The following is a 19,292-nucleotide window of genomic DNA, read 5'->3' as shown; positions in this document are numbered from 1 at the left end:
TACACTAAAATCCTCACAGAAGCATCCAGCAGAACTAATAACAAAGGAAATAACTATCGCAGTCACCATTTTAGGTGAAATAATTATCAGCCCTGCGCAGGATGGAAAATCTTTCCAATGTTTTATACACCACCATAAATGTTTGGAAGTTCCGGCATTGTGGCACCCCATTTCCCCCCCTACCTTCTTTTCTTAAAAACCAAATATTTAGTCCACTGTCAAACCCTATGAATTTCAACTAAATTCCAAGGGGTTGGGGGCATCCGTGCCTTTTTTCCAGACACAAAATCCCATTTTCTATTTCAGCCATCCCAGCCCCAAGGCTTACACGCTTGAGGCAAGGCCGACCCACATTCAACTACATTTGTGACTTCCCCAGCTCCTCTGGTCGTGGCACTTTTTTGTAGATTAGGTAAACTACAGGCATTTCGAACCAAGCCAAGTTTAAATTCCCCCACCCCTTCCCATCCCTTTCAGGTTAATTCTTGTTTCATCTGACCATCCTCCATCTCCATTTTATCGTCTAAAAGTCAAGGCTAAATATCTTCAGTTAGGGGCTCATTGAAGACTCTGATCAATGGTGAAGGAGACAAGAATCCATCACGAGTGAAAAAATAGGCCTGGCGAAGCCATTTCTTCCACTCCGTGTCCTCTTCTCCACATACCCCAGCTTCTTTGCCTTTCATGATACCTCTCAGCAGATTGTTCAGTTTCATACCCCACTTCATTTCCGCTCCCAATTGATTCAGCAGAATCGACCGCAGCACAGCTACCGTAGCATCCCTTTTCCGTCAACATGTCGCTACCTGCCTTAACGATCTCTTGCCCTTCTCACTGCAAACAGCTCTGGTCTGTCGTCATCATGATACATCCAAAGCTTTCTCTCTCTTTTTTTGCGGAGGGGAGGGGGAGGATTGAATTGTTGCATTGCCGAGCTTGGGTAACGCAGCACCCCAGAATGCATCGCCCTAATCCCTATCTTGCAAGCAACCATTAATCAATTGCTACGCTTCCCTGAGCAATAAAGGTAACCAAGAAGGCAAACGCCGATTGCAAGGGAGACTGCCGGCACCTGGGGAGCGAGGCAAGCAAGGCCGCTGACACATCAAGGTGTCATCGGGGCCCAAATGAAGCCGAGCTGACATCACTGAGAGTGCGCTCATCTGGAGCCCGAGGGACCTTCCGCCCTAATCCACCTGCTGCTCGGGGCCCAACCTTTCCAGGCATGAGCCGGCACAACGGCAAGACGCCTCCCTAATTCCACCACCGCCACTTCCTCGCGATTTGCCCTCGGTTCTTTCGCCACCAAGCGCAACGCCATTCCGCCGCCGAACCCGAGCCTCTAGAGTTGCGCTTTGGCAAGGAGCCTCCCCGCAGTGGAGAGGGGTTGCTTCCCCCCGCCCCCAGTGATTTGTTTAGTTTCCCTAACCGACTGGGCCATCCATTACCTTCGGTTGCATAGCTGTGATCGCGCAGGAAACTGTTGTTTATCTTGCGGGTATCAATGTCCTCCTCCATTGACAGCGGGCTTACTTTTGTGGGAAGTGAGAACAAGCAGGCAAGTATCCATCATCGCCCCACCAAGACTGGGATCAGTGGAGAGGAGGGAAGGGGAGCTGCATCGAGACTAACATGCTCCTGCCCTGGGAGGAGGGGGGGGACAAGCAAGTAAGCAAGCTTTCACCTCCTCCTTCTCCTCCTGCTAGGGACGCTGCGGTGGCAAAGGTCCAGCTGCTTTTCTCTTCCTGCCGTTGACGCAAAGGTGCAAATCTCCTTCGCCTCCACCCGAGAACCGGGATGCGCAAGATACGATTTCCCTTCGCTGCCTGCGCCTGCTCCTGCCGCTGCTGCGGTTGCCGCTGCTGCCCAGGCTCCAATTTCCCTCCTCCCAAGGCTGCCGCTGCCGCGCACGACCCGATTCCCAGAGACGCTGCCGCAACCCCCAATTCCAGGGCGAAGTGCCGCAGCTGGGCTACTTCCCGTTCGCGACGCCCAACAGGTTCCCCTTGGGGTTGGCCAGCTCTCCTCCGCATGCAGCACTTCCCCGGGCTGCCCCAGTCAAGAAGCCGGGCGCCACAAAATGGTGTCCGCTACTGCAAAAGAGCACAGCTCCGGCGTCAACCCGCTCCCTCTCTCTGTCTCTCTTTTTTATTATTTCAGCGGGGAGGGGGCGGCTGTTCCGTGAAGCCACGGCCCGACGTGGTGCGGACGGCGAAGAGGGGGGGGTTCTTTCAGGGAACAGGAGTGGCGCCGCTGCGGCAGGCTAGGCGGGAGCTGCGGGCTCGGCTCTGCTGCAAAGCCCAGGCTGGCAAAGAGAGGGAAAGAGAAGACGAGCGCGTTGCTGCTACTGCAGAAAGCTGCTCGGTCTCGTGCGGCGGCGGCGGCTTGGTGGAACCTTATGGTGCATTACAGCCCAGGCTCCTCCCATACAGTTCGGCTTTGGCCAACCGCGACGGCGGCCTGGGGAACTCTTCCCCCGGCAGCGAGAGCAGTTTTTTCTGCTGCAGTGGAGCTTCCGAGAGGGCCACCCCGGAGGGTCAAACTCCCGAAAGCCGCGAGAAAGGAACGGCCAGAGGGGGAGAGGAAGCCCGAGGCAAGGGCGAGGGGGCGCCTGGACGTGGCCGGGGGGGGCTTGGGAGGCGAGGCCGCGCCCAAGGCGACAGGGGCCCGGGTGACCCCGCCAGCCCTGAGCCTGCCTGGGCAGGTCGTGGTGCTCACGTGGCGCGGCCGCGGGAGACCGGCTAAGATGTGGTCGGGCGGGCGGTTGAAGAGAACTGCCGCCCGCATCCCTTCTCTGTGAGAGCAACGAGAAAGCTGAAATACCGGGTAGCAAGGGCTCCGATATTTGAATAAAGCGGTTTCGTTCAATAGGCATCTAGATACATTTGTGCTTTGGAATCCGCCCCAATCCCTCCCCATAGAGTCAATGGAAGTAGCCTCACTGGGTGCGGGATTGCAGCCTGCGGGAGTTTTGGAAAAGTTCTCGTAACTCTAGTGAAGGAAACTGGGGGAGGGAGGAGTCTTTGCCCTTCCAGGTAGAAAGCATTTTTCCCGTGTGTGAATTCCCCTGTGTGTGAAGCTGTGGATTTCCTGCTGTGAGCAGGGGGTTGGACTCGATGGCCTACAAGGCCCCTTCCAACTCTATCATTCTATGATTCTGTGAATACCAGTTACTTGGAATTGAAGGTGGGGAGAGTGTTCTTGCACTCATGTCCTGCTTGCACATTTCCCATAGGCATCTGGTTGGCCACTGTAAGATGCTTGACTAGATGGGCCTTTGGCCTGATCAAGCAGAGTTCTTCATATGCTATTAATATTGTTGTCTTCTCTCAGTACCCTACTTTCCTCTAGAGACCAATCTACTTTGGGTAGCAGACTCAGAATGGGTGCTATTTTCTTGCCTCGGGTCTTGTCATTAAAAAAAGAAAAGGTCCAGACTGGGAGGATGAGCCTCATTTTGGCTTTTCATGTCAGGTGTAGAAATATCTTAAAAGCCAGCACCACTGTGCAGTCTTCCAGGCAGCAATTTCCAAAATCATGTAAGGCTCTTAGGCCTCTAGTTAGACCACTTGAGCAGTGGCAGACTGAGCAACACAAGAGGAGTTATGTATGCTTGCTTTAGAAGTTTGTGTTTTAAACTGTAGAAGCTCCTATAAAATACTCCTTTGAAGATAACCCCCTTTGAAGCCACACCTAAAAGGATGGTTTACCCAAATTCAAAACTCTACTGAATTAGAGAAGGAAGTCAATTTTGGAATGGCCAGGGAACATTTTAGGAATTTGGGTGCTCAAATGACCTTGCTTTAGGTGGGAACTATGAAATCAAGTGATTGACAGGTGGTCCTACCGCCCTGATCTAGTCCCCCACCTCTGCTTTAGATCAAGCACTACTTGTGTATCTACTGACTTACCATCTGATTTAACTATATAGTTTATAAATAAAGAGATAAAGTACACCTATATTCCAATATTCTATCCTCACAAAGAAAGCAATCCTTACAATTTGCAGACTGGCAGATTCCCCTCCCCACCAAATCTCTCCCTCCCCTCCCTTCCCCCATTCTGAAGAAGAGTTTAGACCATAACAAGAGCTCTGCTGGATCAGACCAAAGGCCCATCTAGTCTGCTATCCTGCTTTCACAGTCAACCAAATGCCCACGAGAACCCCACAAAGCAGGACATGAGCATATCAGCACTCCTCACCACTCATCAGGTTTTCAGGACCTCTGTTGGTTAAAGGGCTGGGGAGAACACCTGCATGAGTGACCTGCTACCAGTTGGAGCAGTAGACAGTACTGGGCAAGATGGTCAAATGGTCTGAATCACCATAAGGCAATTTCACATTTCATCCAGTTGTGAGTCAGCAATTATACCACACCACCTAATTCCTCTATTTTTAGAATACTGCTTGATGTTCCCATCTGCTGGAGAACTTCCGCTAAAATGTAAACCCCTGTGTTTCGACAGCAGGCTAGAGAATCTACATTTTTCTTTCTAGTGAGCATCATTTTGGACTGCCTCAGGTTCAATCCCTTCTTTTCTCCCCAATATTATGCTCACACTCAAATATTCCATCACTGTGCTTTCTACCACACAGGAATGTGTGTAAAATGGATTTGACCTGCTGCTCTGCTTTTAAATCTGCTGTGCTTAATAAGTGTTGTTTATTGTGGATTGTTTTTACTGCGGCTTTATGTGGGCTATCTTGATAGTACTCACACTTATTGGCAGAGTATACATCTGTATCAGTAAATAAATGAGGTAAACCAGAAAATGAATGTGTTTGGGTATTCCATCATTTCCTGGAGTATGAAGCAGCACACCCACACAAGCATCTGGCAGCAAATGATCAAATATGGGAGCCATCTGGGAAGAAAGCCTTATCTCGGTCATAAATATATAGATATGGCTGTGCCAAACACCTGAAGGTGGTACCAGGGTCCAGCAGCTGGTGAGGGCCTGCTCTAAGCACAATGTGCCGAGACAAGACAGTTTCAAATACCAGAAGGAACTCTTGATACTTGGAGCTGTGGGCACAGGGAGCATATTTAGCTAGCTGAGGATGCTGCTGTCTTTATGTCGACACTGGAGAGCAGGGAGCTGTCCCTGTAAACCTTACAATGAATGGTGCTGAAAAGAGTAAGAACCTCTTTTCAGGCTACTGGTGATTCCCTCCTCCCCCCCCCGCCCGAAACCCATGGTCAGAATACTAGCAACCAGAACACCTGGGGCAGAGGGGCCCTCAGAGGAGAGAGCCAGCTAGCCTGGAGATAAGATCCCTGCCCTCTCTCAGTTTTATGTAAGCCATGCTGCTGTGACCTTTTGGAGTGCAGCACGATGAGAACTCACAGTGTGGATTAGTCTCCCCCTCTTATTTTTACCTTTCTCTTTCCTTGTTATGCATAAAGTCTAGATCATTTTAGGATAATACGAAATGTATCCTAAGTTTATTGAATTGCTGATTTTGTCTTACTGATAGGCGTTGGAATGTTAAATGATTATTTAACAAAGCATGCCAATGCATTCAATGTGACTATGCTACTGTTTCTTGTGAGCCGCTTTGGGCACTGTGGAAAAGCAGTCTATAATTCAACTATAGCTAAGCAGTAGAGAACTTAGGAAGCTGCCAGAGTGAGTCAGACTATTGACCCATCTAGCTCAGTACTGCCTCTATTAACTGGCAGCAGGTCTCCAGGGTCTCAGAGCTACCTGGAGATGCCTTCAGGGACCTTCTGCATACACAGCACGTTCTCTACCACTGAAGTATAACCTTTTCATATGAAACCTAACTCACATGTGCAGAACAGGGTGGTGTTTGCTCAGGGATGCTTCATTTGTTTTGAAGCAGCTTGTCACCTTGTTCTAGTGACCTACACATCCCCAAACTACCAGGACCACATAGGTACACACTATGTCTACAACAGGTGTCTTTTAGTATCTGTTTCCTGATAGGAATACTCTCGGCCAAAATTACAGCAAGATTTTAGCCAGTGTTAATTGGACATTCCTTAAGAAAACAATATTCTAGCCATGATCCCCTTGTGTACAGTTACATTAGGTATACAGTTACATTAGGTATTCAGTCCCTGTGTTTCTGGTGTGCCAGAACAAAATGCAGTGAAATGCATTCTTTGTTGCACTGGCCTGTAAAGCAGGATCTGGTTAGTGCAGGTTGTCATCACTGAAAGGATGCTGCTTAGCGGCTACTTTCCATAGAGGCATTATCACTCAAACTTTGGAAGACCTTTCTACTCTGTGACCTTATTTTGGCTTTTCCTACAGATTGCACCCTGGTAGCCGTCATAGAAAATAACAGGCATAAGGCCAACACAATGCAGTATTCATTCCCTTTTAATGGTTACAAAGTGGATAGGCAGTCTGCTAAGCCAGGTTATGTGTGCCAAGCAACCAGATGCCATACTAGAAAAATAACTTCTATGGCTAGGCATCTGGACTATAACTGCCAGCCAAAACAAACCCAGAAATCTATGCACATACCTGAACTCTAATCACCATTTGAGGAGATTTTGAGTGGAGTAAGTTGGACTTTTAATGGGTGTCAGCAAGGTAAGCTGAGTGAAAACTGAATATCATAGCAATCTGTTATAGGATTTGTCCTGAATATGCATGTTGTTGTTTATTTTAATTTATTGCCTGCCCATCACACTAAGGCACCAGGGTCAGTTACAACAGTTTAAAATACATCATTAAAAACAATTTAGAACGTAAAAGCACAAACATCAAATAAAACAGGATGGACCCTAAAAATATGCATCTCAGGTGTCAAAGGCCAGGATAACAAGGGTAAAGATGTTAATAAATCATATCAGTATCAGTAATAAATTAAGAGCTGTTTCATGTAGGATATTTATCATCTCTGTATAGGCAAAAAATGAGCACACAATTACTCACTAATAATGGCACATGGTTTACTTTGCACAAGTACCTGGATCAAGAAGCACGACTGCCTCATATGATTGCTGGTAATGTTCCACTTCTATTAAAAAGGGGATTTTACTCTCAAAATCATGGGATTAAATCCTTAAATGTGTTATAAAATAGCATACAAAATTGAACAAATGATGCCACATTTACCATGCTTTTAATTTCATTGGCATTGGATTGGCCCAACATTGAGGCTTCTGGGAACGATTATCTAAAAGCAATGGGTTGTATTCAACTAAGTCCTCCTCAGAGTAGACCCAATTAAATTAATGAATCTAAATTGGTCTTGTCGATTAACTTAATGAGTCTACTCTGAGTAGAACTAGCATTGAATACCACCCAATATATCTAGGGCACATTGGTAAATAGATGACAGGGAAACTAGTCTCCCTGGAAAAAATATAACCACATACCCACAACATTGGCCCCAGTAAGTAGTCCACATCTTACATTTATGCTTATGTCTGGTGTTCTGTTGTCTCACCTTCATCCACTCACATCAATCCAGCATTCTGTTTCCAAAATGATTAACCTCTCTCATCACTCTATCTCACTCTCCTCAAATCCCTTAATTGACTTCCCATTTACTCCTTGATCCTGTGCAAGCTTCTTATCTTCACCTTCAGAACACACCATGCCCTGGCCCCACCTTATCTCTCTGTACTTATTTCCTAACTTGCCCCTTCCTGTAATCTTCATTCATCCAGCTCTACCACCCTCAGGCATCCAAGGTCTCTTGCTCCCTGAAATGACTCCACCTAGTGTCCCTTGTTAGATGGATGTGCCTCCACAAATGCCTATGTGTGGATACCTCCCTTAGTTCTTTTCACTCCCTCCTCAAAACTATCCTTTTCCAGGAAGACTTTAGATCATCCTCCTAGTAGTCCCTATTGTAACTAAGCTAAAGTATGTGTAATTGAAATAATGTATTATTCACCTATCTAGCCATGCCACCATTTTCTCACCCTTCCTCTGTTGGTTCCCTGTGTCTATACAGCCATGATAGTGGCTGTATACTATAGCCAGCATGGATTTTTCGTATTCCTCAATGCTAAATTGAAAATACCCCCCATGCAATTCTGATGCTTCCCATCAGCTCATGTCAAAAGAAAACCTTACAAAACTTATAGTCCTGAACTCAGAAACACTTGCTTAACAACCCTCTCAATTTTCATGGTGATACACAAAACAGTCAGAGAGAATCGAGAATTCAAAGTGTAAAAAGAGAGGGTCAGAGGCACATGTTCTTAAATTCTTCCAAGCTACACAGGAAGTAGATTGGACTGTGAAAAACCAACCCAAATTGTGTTTGCATTTTGACAAATTTGTAGGGCAGTACAATATCTAAGAGAGGAGGTCAGGTCTCCTGCTCCCCTGGTGCATTCACTATAGCTGTGCAATTTCCCTGCTTTTTAAAGTTTGATAAAAATATCTGTGGGCTATAGGTACGTTCTTAAACCACAAGGTTTCTTGCCTATTAGTGAATTGGGATAAGGGGCTGTCACATATCTTCTTAAACACACACACCACATCACACCACCCCCTTGGAGATTAAATGTAAAATGTTTGCTATTGGCAAATGTTGGGGGTGTGTCTCAATTTCTGAAGGAAATGTACAGACAGTCAGCATTCCCATGCTAAAATAGATATTTGGGTGTTTCTGTATCACTAGTGGTTAAGGTGTTGGACTACGACCTGGGAGACCAGGGTTCGAATCCCCACACAGCCATGAAACTCGCTGGGTGACCTTAGGCCAGTCACTGCCTCTCAGCCTCAGAGGAAGGCAATGGTAAAACCACTTCTGAATACCATTTACCATGAAAACCCTATTCATAAGGTCGCCATGAGTCGGAATCAACTTGAAGGCAGTCCATTTCCATTTCAGCATTGATAAGTGTTGTCAAGCCTCAATACAGACAACTCTATGCTGAACAGCCTTGAGAATTCCTTGTTCAGCAAAAAAAACAACACACACATACAGACACAGGCTCTCTCCTAAAGTTTGACCAGAAAGATCACACAGAATCTCTATGGCTGAGAGTCTATTGGAAGGCTTGGTTGAGCTTCCTTTCCAATACAAGACTTCGCCTCATTACTTCAGAAGGGCAAGAGGTTAACATTCTCGGTGGACAGTTTTGTTGCCTCACAAGAGGCCCACAACTACCACCTTTTTGTCTGCTTCTTGGCCCAACTAGAGAGCTTTCGCATGGGCTTAGTCCTGAAGCAATAGGGGTACTCTTGCTCCACTAAGCTACTTCCCTCCAGCTAGTTGTCTCTGTGATGTTCCTGTATTAATGTATATATGGTAAGTGCTGTTTGTATAGAAGATACATGGTAAGTGGAATGAAACAGGAGGGGGGAGTAAATGAGCAGTAGAATGCTGGATGATTGGCTGAGTGTTTGAATGGCTGGGAGTATAAATGGAAGAATGACAGTTGAATCTGGGTGGAGAATCTGTGGTGAATCTGGGTGGACGTTGCTGGGTTGTTTGAGAAGTGTTTGGTGGTGTTTGGAGGTGGATGTCAGGAGCGTGTGGAGAAAGAGAGAGTGGGAGTTCTAGTTCATGATAAGTCAAGTATCACAGAAATAGATGAAACCATATGCTTAAGTACCATTAGAAAAGTAATCTTGTTATCTCTGTTATTTAATAAAAACTATATTTGGTTTACCAAAGGCCTGATCCTTGGCTGGGGTTTCACAGACCAGAAGGGAGGGTAAGGTAATGACCAAGGCTGAAGGGAAACAGTAACAAATGGTGGCAGCGGTGAAGAGGAGATTATAACATTCATAAGTATCTAGAGCAACCCTGAGTTATGAGTTATCTGCAGTGATACAAGGGGGTTGGGGACAGATTAAGCACGCAGTCACAGAGGTAACCTGATTGAGAGAGACTCAGGCAGAGTCTCTGGGGATACTGGTTATAGGACGTGTCTGGTGGTGCTGCCTAGCAGGGGGATCTGGTGAGGTCTATACTAGAGCGGAGAGAGAAACCATAAAAAAGGACAGTCCGGACTGGTGGAGTCCCTGGTGGTGCCTAGTGACAGGCAGTAGCCACGAGCAGGTAGGAACCTGACAGGGAGAGCCAGGGAAGGGCGTCACAGTCTCCCCTACTCAAGCTGAGACCTGTCAGGGGCTCTGAACAAGGCCCCCATCAAATAGTCCTGCAGGTTCCAGGCAATTTTGGCCTCAAGATCCTTCCCCACTCCCTCTCTAGCAACTGCCTGGGCTTCCTAGGCATCTCCTGCTTCCATTCTCCTCCTCCTATGGACCATTCCCAGTCTGCTTCCCCACTCCCCCATCAGTCTCCATCTTTAGCTCTTCAGGGCCTGGCTTCAGGCCTGGCCCCTTCTGCATATACTGGGTGCACTCACATGATGTCACTTCCAGGCACAAGTGGCTGCAGTTGAGCTGCCTTGCCTCTTCCTCAGCAGTGTTCCTGGTAGGGGTGGTGATAGTCAGGGTCACAACTTGGTACAGATTAAACAGTCTGTCTGATAGCCATTGATGAAGAGACATTCTCCCCCTCTTCCTATTGCTTTGGAACAGTTTGCAAAGATTATTTAATCTGTGGGGGGTGGATGCAGTATCTTACCCACCAACATTCAAGTAGCTTTTTTAATATATATATTAACATATATACACACATATAAGGTATGTGTGCCCTCCATGAGTGTTAGTTAACATTCCCCCCTTTTAAATTATGTGAATGAGGCTTTGTTCCATTGAAAGGCTTGTCCTGCAGTACTGAAGATTTTCCCTGCCTGCACCCCAATTACATTTGTGTAGTGATAGCAAAACTGTTGTAGAAGCAGGGCTAATGTTACAGCAGTACTAACTGGGGGTGGGAATAGCTCCTGTTGCTTTTGAAATTATGATAATCTGTGCAGGCTCTATGAGAGCTACTATTCATTCTGAAGATAAGAAGGTGATCCGGAGAAGCAGAAAGGAATCCCAAGTCATTAACAGGATACCTAGCAACAAACATTGTGGGATTACTGGCTTAAATGAAGAGGGAAAAGGAAATTAGGAATGAAGCTAGGCCATTTGGAAACAAAGGGGTAGCTACCTTTATTTCATTCAGTGACACAGACTGGAAGCAGAGCTGTCTGCCTGATTTCAGGCTACTGCTTCCCTCTTCAGGGACAGACTGCAATCAATTTTCCACTGAAAATAGTCCCAATTCTTTTACCGTGACTTGGGGCATCTGCAGCTGTGGCAGAGATCTTATATGTGCTATTCCTTATGGTAAATTTGGTATCTCTTGAGCAAAGTATAAGGTGGTGTGTTTGTTTTTTATTAAAGGCATGCCAGCACTCGAGGTTAAGTTCCTCTTTCTCTGCTCGCAATTGACTTGTACCATGGAACACTGACAAAATTATTGTATGATTGGGAAAGCTTCAGTGCAACTTTTCAACAGTTTGCCTGTTTGCACAAAGATTATATCAGCATATGCCTTTATTAAATTTATATATTATTAAAAAAACATTAAGTTTCAGCTTGCCAAGCAAAGCGATCATATTTTCCGTCAGTATTTCTGTAATATAGAGTCTTTATCCATTTGTCCTCCTGTGGGACACACATTTCCCTCAAGATACTCTTGGCTTACGTGGAATCACCCACCATTACACAGCTCTGTCCTCAGACTGACTTGTCCTAAACAGAGTTGTTGGAGACGTTATTCGAGGTCAGGGACAGAGAAAAACTTGGGAGGGGGATTTGAAAAAGCCTCCTCAAATGAAAGGCAAACATTTAAAGCTTCTGAATTCTTTTCCAGCTCAGATGAAAATGCACCAGGCAAATAGTGGTGGGAGCACCTGTGACAGTGCAGGGACATGAGATGAGGACCAGCTTTGACCCTAAGGAGAACTACATCTCCCATGGGCCCCTTGGGTTTTGTACCCCAGCATGCTGCTAATCGGAACACTACCAGGGTGATGAAGATGAAGCTACAAACCTTCCCCCTCTCCTGTTTTCACTGTACTATCACTACTTGCTAGGTTTTGAGGGCAGGTTTTGAGGGCTTTGGGATGCTTTGAGGGGACAAGGAGGACTGATGGGACGAGCATGTCACTCTTCCCAAGCCTTATATTGCTCAGAAAAATAATCCAAATCATTCACACTTTAAAAAAAGAGACTTATGTCCAAGTTAATCTAGGGAGAGCAGAGAAGAGCTTCCCCATCTTTAATCCTAAATTTTGGATTTTCAAGCACAATCTTTTAAATTGCTCCCCACCCCCCAATTGACTGACACAAGTCTCTTTTATCTATTAAATGAAGATTAACACTTTGGAAGTAAAAACGTAGAAGATACCTGACTGAAATCCACTTTGCTAGAAACAAGTTAGAGGTGCTTGATTGGCTATCTGATTGAGAGCTGCTGGTTAGTAATTTTCTTTGAAACTATGGTAACTAAGGGCTGATTCATATTTATCTTTTGCCACTTGCACCTAATTCATAGTGTACATTTCCTTAGGCTGCTAATATGTACATTTAACAGATCACATTAAAGGAACATTATGGAAGAAAGTTAACAGGCCACCAGCTTGGATGGCTTTAAAAGAAGATTAGACAAATTCATGGAGGACAGGGCTATCAATGGCTACTAGCCATGATGGCTGTGCTCTGCCACCATAGTCAGAGGCAGCATGCTTCTGAAAACCAGTTGCCGGAAGCCTCAGGAGGGGAGAGTGTTCTTGCACTCAGGTCCTGTTTGCGGCTCCCCCCAGGAACCTGGTTGGCCACTGTGAGAACAGGATGCTGGACTAGATGGGACACTGGCCTGATCCAGCAGGCTCTGCTTATGTTCTTATGTTCTTAACAGGAGTGGCCTCCGTGCATAGCAGATGAGAAGCAAACTTGCACAATGGTGCAATCAAATTCTGTGAAGAAGGCGTGCTTGAAAGAAAAGCTTCTTTGCTCATGGAAGTGGATCTGCAGCATTGCACAAGCTTATTCCTAATACATTACACTACTCACATAAGTATACCACTCCTGTGGGTGGTTCAGTGCAGCTAAAGAAAATGTATGCCCCCCTTCCTCTCCATCTCAAATTGCTGAAATCTACCACTCCCTTTTTCACCACATGCAAATAGAAACATTTTTTAATCAGTCCTTAAAAATGCCATACTAGGTGAGTTAAAAAATTCAGTTTAACTAGAGACGGTATATAGAATGTGATGGCAAGATGCAGAAGGCTCAGGTTAGAACTTTCGGCAGTAATTTATTTATTTATGTATTATATTTATATACTGCTCCTTAGCCGAAGCTCTCTGGGTGGTTTACAATAACTAAAACATTAAAAACAAATATACAAATTTAAAAACACATCTTTTAAACACAATTTAAAACACATGCTAAAATGCCTGGGAGAAGAGGAAAGTCTTGACCTGGCACCAAAAAGATAACAGTGATGGTGCTAGGCGTACCTCGTCAGGGAAATCATTCCATAATTTGTGGGCCACCACTGAGAAGGCCCTCTCCCTTGTTGCCAGACTCTGAGCTTCCCTCGGAGTAGGCACCTGGAGGACGGCTCTGGATGTTGAGCATAGTGTACGGGTGGGTTCATATTGGGAGAGGAGGTCCATCAGGTATTGTGGTCCCAAGCCGTGTAAGGCTTTATAGGTTAAAACCAGCACCTTGAATCGAGCTCAGAAACATACAGGCAGCCAATGCAAGCGGGCCAGAATCAGTTTTTTTTTCTGTATTCCACAGTGCAACCAGGGTTTCAACAGGAGCACCAGTCCTATCAGCCAGAAAACTCCCCAGAGCCCTTTGGAAACCATCTGGATCCATTAGTCTCTGGGGGTGGAACAACTTAATAGGTCCCCCACCCTTGCAGAGGGGAAAAGCCACTGTAAGTCTAAACTTCAGCAAGCAGTGATCTGTCCATGACAGAGGGACTGATGTAAGGCCCCCCCACATTCAGATCACCAACTCCATGTCCAGTTGCAAAAACCAGATCTAGAGTATGCCCTGCTACATGTGTTGGGCCAATGGCGTATTGGGACAGTCCCATGGTTGTCATGGAGACCATGAAATCCTGAGCCGCCCTGGATAAGGTGGCCTCGGCATGGATGTTGACATCCCCCAGAACCAACAGTTTATTTCCTTTACACGCCTGAGTCATGTAGAATTAGGCATATACTGTATCAAGTTGTCATTCCATTATCAACCCATTCTTCTGTTATGCTGCAACTATCAGCACAGGCCAACCTGCCTCTGTAGTGTGTGAACACTCCCCCCAATCGTTTTTTGTTGTTGTTATGAAAAGCAGCTGTGGAGATGGACCCTTTCAGTAACCGAACAGCAGTGGTTGTTTGTGTTTAACTCATAACTCTCCCACAGTTCGCGTGCTAAAAACAACCTTCCCCAATCTGTGTTTCTTTTCAAGGGGGGGGAGTTTGGGGACCCTGTATCTTTTTCTCTGTTGGAGGCAATGCAGCAGACAGTGGAGTCTGGTCCAATAGGCAAATAGGGCGCTGCTCCACCAACCTCAGTCTCCAGGCCCCACCAGTCGGGGGGGTGGCCCTGCCTGTCAGTTTCCTTCTCCTCTTCCTTAGTCTCAATCCTGCCCTTGCAGAACTCATGAGGGAGGAGGATGGAGACAAAGCTAGAATTAGTTGGCTCTGCCATTCATTGTTTCTGGCTCCACCTATTGTTGAGCTCCCTGCTTTCCACTTTACAAATCCCAATGGGCACCAGTCATGGTGGACAACAGGGGAATAAAGGGTTAAGTGACCCTCCCTGATAGTCTTTTATTCATGTCCTGATTTCCGCCTCTGAGGCCCCATTTCATTTATTTTTTAAATGGCGACTATTCAGACTCCTGTGTAACTTCTTGTCTGGCAACAAAGAAGGTATATGACACATAGCTAATGTCTCTTCCTACCAGCTTAATGATAGCTCATCTTATCCCTTCCTGTCCTTTATCTCTGACAGTCTCAGAGAGTGTCAAAACAGTCCCTGAGGTCTGCTAGGACAAGCCTAAGCTTGCTATGTCCATTGTGTATCTTCCTAGATCTCATCAAGCCCGAGGGTTAACTTCTGAGCAGGGCTGGCACTAGACTAAGGGAATGGCAAAGTCTCAATGACCCTTGCCCCCTTCAGACATGTCTAAATAGGCTAGCTTAATGGTGGTGGACAACCCCAAAGCCAACACCAGATGCCATATTTATTATTATTTATTTTTTTATTTATTATTTCAATTTATATACCGCCCTTAGCAGAATAGCTCTCAGGGCGGTGAACAAACAAGATAAAATACAATATATCATAATAAAAATCATAAAAACATATACAAACAAACAACAAAAAACACTACAAAAACACAATACGACAAAAATTAAAAATACGGATTAAAAGATTAAAATGGTTAAGAAAATTAAAATGCCTGGGAGCATAAAAAGGTCTTTACCTGGCGCCGAAAAGATGGAAGTGTAGGCGCCAGGCGTACCTCTTCGGGGAGGCTGTTCCACAACTCAGGGGCCACCACAGAAAAGGCCCTAGATCTAGTAACCACCCTCCGGGCTTCCCGATGGGTTGGTACCCGGAGGAGGGCCTTAGATTCTGAACGAAGTGAACGGGTAGGTTCGTATCGAGAGAGGCGTTCCACAAGGTATTGAGGTCCCACGCCGTGTAAGGCTTTATAGGTAAGAACCAGCACCTTGAATCTCGCCTGGAAGCAAATAGGAAGCCAGTGCAGACGCACCAAGACAGGTGTTATATGCGAAGACCGACTGGTCCTCGTCAGTAGTCTGGCAGCTGCGTTCTGCACCAGCTGAAGCTTCCGAATTGTCTTCAGGGGCAGCCCTACGTAGAGCGCATTACAGTAATCCAATCTTGAAGTTACCAGAGCGTGAACGAGGCGAGGTCGTCCCTGTCCAGATAGGGGCGTAGTTGGGCTACCAGACGAAGATGGTAAAACGCATTCCGTGCCGCCGAGGCCACTTGGGCCTCGAGAGACAGGGAAGAGTCGAGAAGAACCCCCAAACTACGTACCTGTTCCTTCAGGGGGAGTGTAACCCCATCCAGAACAGGGTTAACATCCACCATCTGAGCAGGGAAGGCATTCACCAACAATGTCTCGGTCTTGTCTGGATTGCGTCTCAGTTTATTAGCTCTCATCCAGTCCATTATCGCGGTCAGGCAACGGTTCAGCACATCAACAGACTCACCTGAAGAAGATGAAAAGGAGAAATAGAGCTGCGTGTCATCAGCATACTGATGGCAACGCACTCCAAAACTCCTGATGATTGCACCCAGCGGCTGCATGTAGATGTTGAAAAGCATGGGGGACAAAACCGACCCCTGAGGGACTCTGCAATGGAGAGTCCATGGTGTCGAGTGATGTTCCCCAAGCACTACCTTCTGGTGACGATCCGCGAAGTAGGAGCGGAACCACTGCCAAGCAGTGCCCCCGACACCCAACTCCGCGAGTCTCCCCAGAAGGATACCATGGTCGATGGTATCAAACGCCGCTGAGAGATCAAGGAGAATCAACAGAGTCACACTCCCCCTGTCCCTCTCCCGACACAGGTCATCATACAGGGCGACCAAGGCTGTTTCGGTGCCAAAACCAGGCCTGAAACCGGATTGAAACGGATCTAGATAATCGGTTTCATCCAAGAGCGCCTGGAGTTGGCTGGCAACCACCCGCTCCAAAACCTTGCCCAGAAAAGGGACATTCGCCACCGGTCTATAGTTGTTTACATTATCTGGGTCCAAGGAGGGTTTCTTTAAAAGAGGTCTCACTACTGCCTCCTTGAGGCTACCAGGGACCACTCCCTCCCTCAAGGAGGCATTAACCACCTCCTTGGCCCAACCGGTGGTTCCAGCCCTGCCAGCTTTCACTAGCCAAGATGGGCAAGGATCCAGAACAGACGTGGTCGCCTGAACCATTCCAAGCACCTTGTCCACTTCCTCGAGCTGCACCAACTGAAACTCATCCAATAAAGAAAGACAAGGCTGTGCTCTGGACACTTCAATGGATTCATCTGTCACAACATCAGAGTCACGGTCCCTGCGGATACATGCAATCTTATCTTGAAAGTGTCCAGCAATTTCATTACAGCGGGTCTCAGATGTTTCCATAGTATCGTGAGGGCCAGAGTGTAAGAGCCCTCGCACGACTTTAAAAAGCTCCGCTGGGCAGCTTAAAGATGATCTAATAGAGGCAGCAAAATAGAGCTTCTTTGCTGTCCTTACTGCTTTTGTATACAACTTATTGGTGGCACTTACCAAGGCATGATTGTATCCACTGGGAGTTTTCCTCCATCTGCACTCCAGCCTCCTCCTCTCATGTTTCATCGCTCTCAGCTCCGGGGTATACCACGGAGCTGTATGAGCTCTACAGCGAAGGGGATGTGCGGGAGCGATCGTGTCAATAGCCCGGGTCATTTCTGTATTCCACAGTGCGACCAGGGCCTCGACAGGAGCACCAGTCCTATCAGCCGGAAAATCTCCCAGAGCCCTCTGAAAAACTACAGGATCCATCCGGCTCCGGGAGCGGATCAACTTAATAGATCCTCCACCTTTGCAGAGGGAAAGAGCCGCTGTAAGTCTAAATCTCAGCAAGCGGTGATCTGTCCATGACAATGGGGTAGATGAAAAACACCCCACCATCAGATCACCATCTCCATGTCCAGTGGCGAAGATCAAATCGAGAGTATGTCCCGACACATGTGTTGGGCCAGTAGAAAATTGAGACAGCCCCATTGTTGTCATGGAGGCAATGAAGTCCTGAGCTGCGCCAGATAAGACAGCCTCGGCATGGACGTTGAAATCCCCCAGTACCAAAAGTCTAGGGGACCTCAAAAGGACCTCCGAGACTATCTCTGTCAGCTCAGCTAAGGAAGCTGTTGGGCAGCAAGGTGGACGGTACACCAACAGTATTCCTAGTCTGTCTCCCTGGCCCAACACAAGGTGGAGACATTCCAAACCAGTCGCCGTCTGGACAGGGTGCTTGGTGAGAGGAAAAGAACTCCTATAGACCACAGCGACCCCTCCTCCCTGGCCCTCAGATCTACCACAGTGCTGAACCAAATACCCGGGTGGGCAAAGCTGGGAAAGAGCAACTCCTCCCTGATCAGCCACCCAGGTCTCGGTTATACATGCCAGGTCGGCACTCTCCTCCAGAATTAAATCATGGACAAGTGAGGTTTTATTATGTACCGACCTGGCATTCAAAAGCAGCACTTGGAGATCCGAGAGCTGGCTGATAGGACAACCAGCAATCCTGTGGATATGAGGAGAACCGGAACAAGGCACAGACACAATTTGTCTGGGACGAGTTCCCCTTACCTGGCCTGTTCTCCTCCTAACGCCATACCTCCCATTACCCGTCACTACGTTAATTGGGGCCCCCGAGAGCCCCCCCACGAAGGATGGAATCTTATCTCCCAGGCACATGTTAAAAATACACAAAACCACACAAACAAGCAAACATACCAATCATTCACCCCACATTAGCCCCCACACACACCCAAACAAACGTTAAAATGAGTTAATCCTCGTCAAACAGCGATGGCAGTCTCAAGTCCCATCCAAAGGCAAGCCGCAGCAAGGACACCAGGACAGCAACACAGCCCCAAGCAGCAACAGAAGCGCCACACATGAGCAAGAAAGCGGCGAGGTGGCAAAGATATACGCCGCAGTGATAGTGTCCTGGGCAACGGCACGGCCCTCAGCGATGATGAAGACGCCCACAACCAGCGGCGGCGATGGCAGCAACACAGTCCGCAACAGCGAGGTCCACCGACAGCAACGCGGCACCTCGGCGAAGATGACAACGCCCCGCACGTAAGCGGGCAGGCAGCAGCAATGGCGGCAGCATGGACCACAGCAACGGAGTCTCCAGCAGCGATATCTCTTGAGGCCTGAATCTGCTCTCCCAGGGCGCTAGGATCTCCTTTCTGAAGTACTGCACTTCTGCTGTTCCTTGCCAGGCCAGGGGCCGCGCTTCTGGAAGCCGGCTGCGCCGCCACGCTCCACAAGAACAGGGCCTGAGGAATCCAGACGTACAGAAGCAACACCTGGACGCGCCTGAAGCGCGGCTCCATCTGGACGAAGCGACTGTGGCGGGCTCTGAGGTGGCCACTGGAGCTGAGGCGGAGGAATGCACCAGCTCCCCTTACCCGCGCCAGCCATACATGTCTAGCAGCACTGTGGAGACTTTCTGCTAGATGGTGGCAATCCATATGACATGCTGCTTTAGGCATCAATTTACAGTTGCAGGAACAGATCACCCACTTATTTAAAAGGGAAAGCAGAAGATGGATGCTGTCTCTGAGACCTTCAGGAGCCTTGTATACATGGACTGGCAATAAAAGATAATTTCGACCTAGCTATAA

The 19,292-nt window shown here is 47.3% G+C and overlaps 1 protein-coding gene and 1 pseudogene across 2 annotated transcripts in view; one reads left to right on the top strand and one right to left on the bottom strand.

Moving 5' to 3' along the window:
* LOC133381975 (uncharacterized) overlaps window positions 1–815 on the top strand; it is a 37,659-nt pseudogene extending 36,844 nt beyond the window's left edge.
* PPP2R2B (protein phosphatase 2 regulatory subunit Bbeta) overlaps window positions 1–19,292 on the bottom strand; it is a 367,792-nt gene that overhangs the window by 266,988 nt on the left and 81,512 nt on the right. Inside the window, exon 1 of one of the 2 annotated variants that reach the window (XM_061616938.1) lies at window positions 1,449–2,379. The exons of the other annotated variant lie outside the window; for it this stretch is intronic. Coding sequence (XP_061472922.1) covers window positions 1,449–1,518 — 70 coding nt within the window. The 5' untranslated portion in view covers window positions 1,519–2,379. Of the gene's footprint in view, window positions 1–1,448; window positions 2,380–19,292 lie in introns of those variants that run through there. 2 annotated transcript variants of the gene reach the window in all.

Source organism: Rhineura floridana, chromosome 3 (genome assembly GCF_030035675.1).
Source record: "Rhineura floridana isolate rRhiFlo1 chromosome 3, rRhiFlo1.hap2, whole genome shotgun sequence".
Classification (NCBI taxonomy): domain Eukaryota; kingdom Metazoa; phylum Chordata; class Lepidosauria; order Squamata; family Rhineuridae; genus Rhineura; species Rhineura floridana.
Note: the sequence above shows the minus strand (reverse complement) of the source record. Positions and strands in the feature narration are given on the sequence as shown.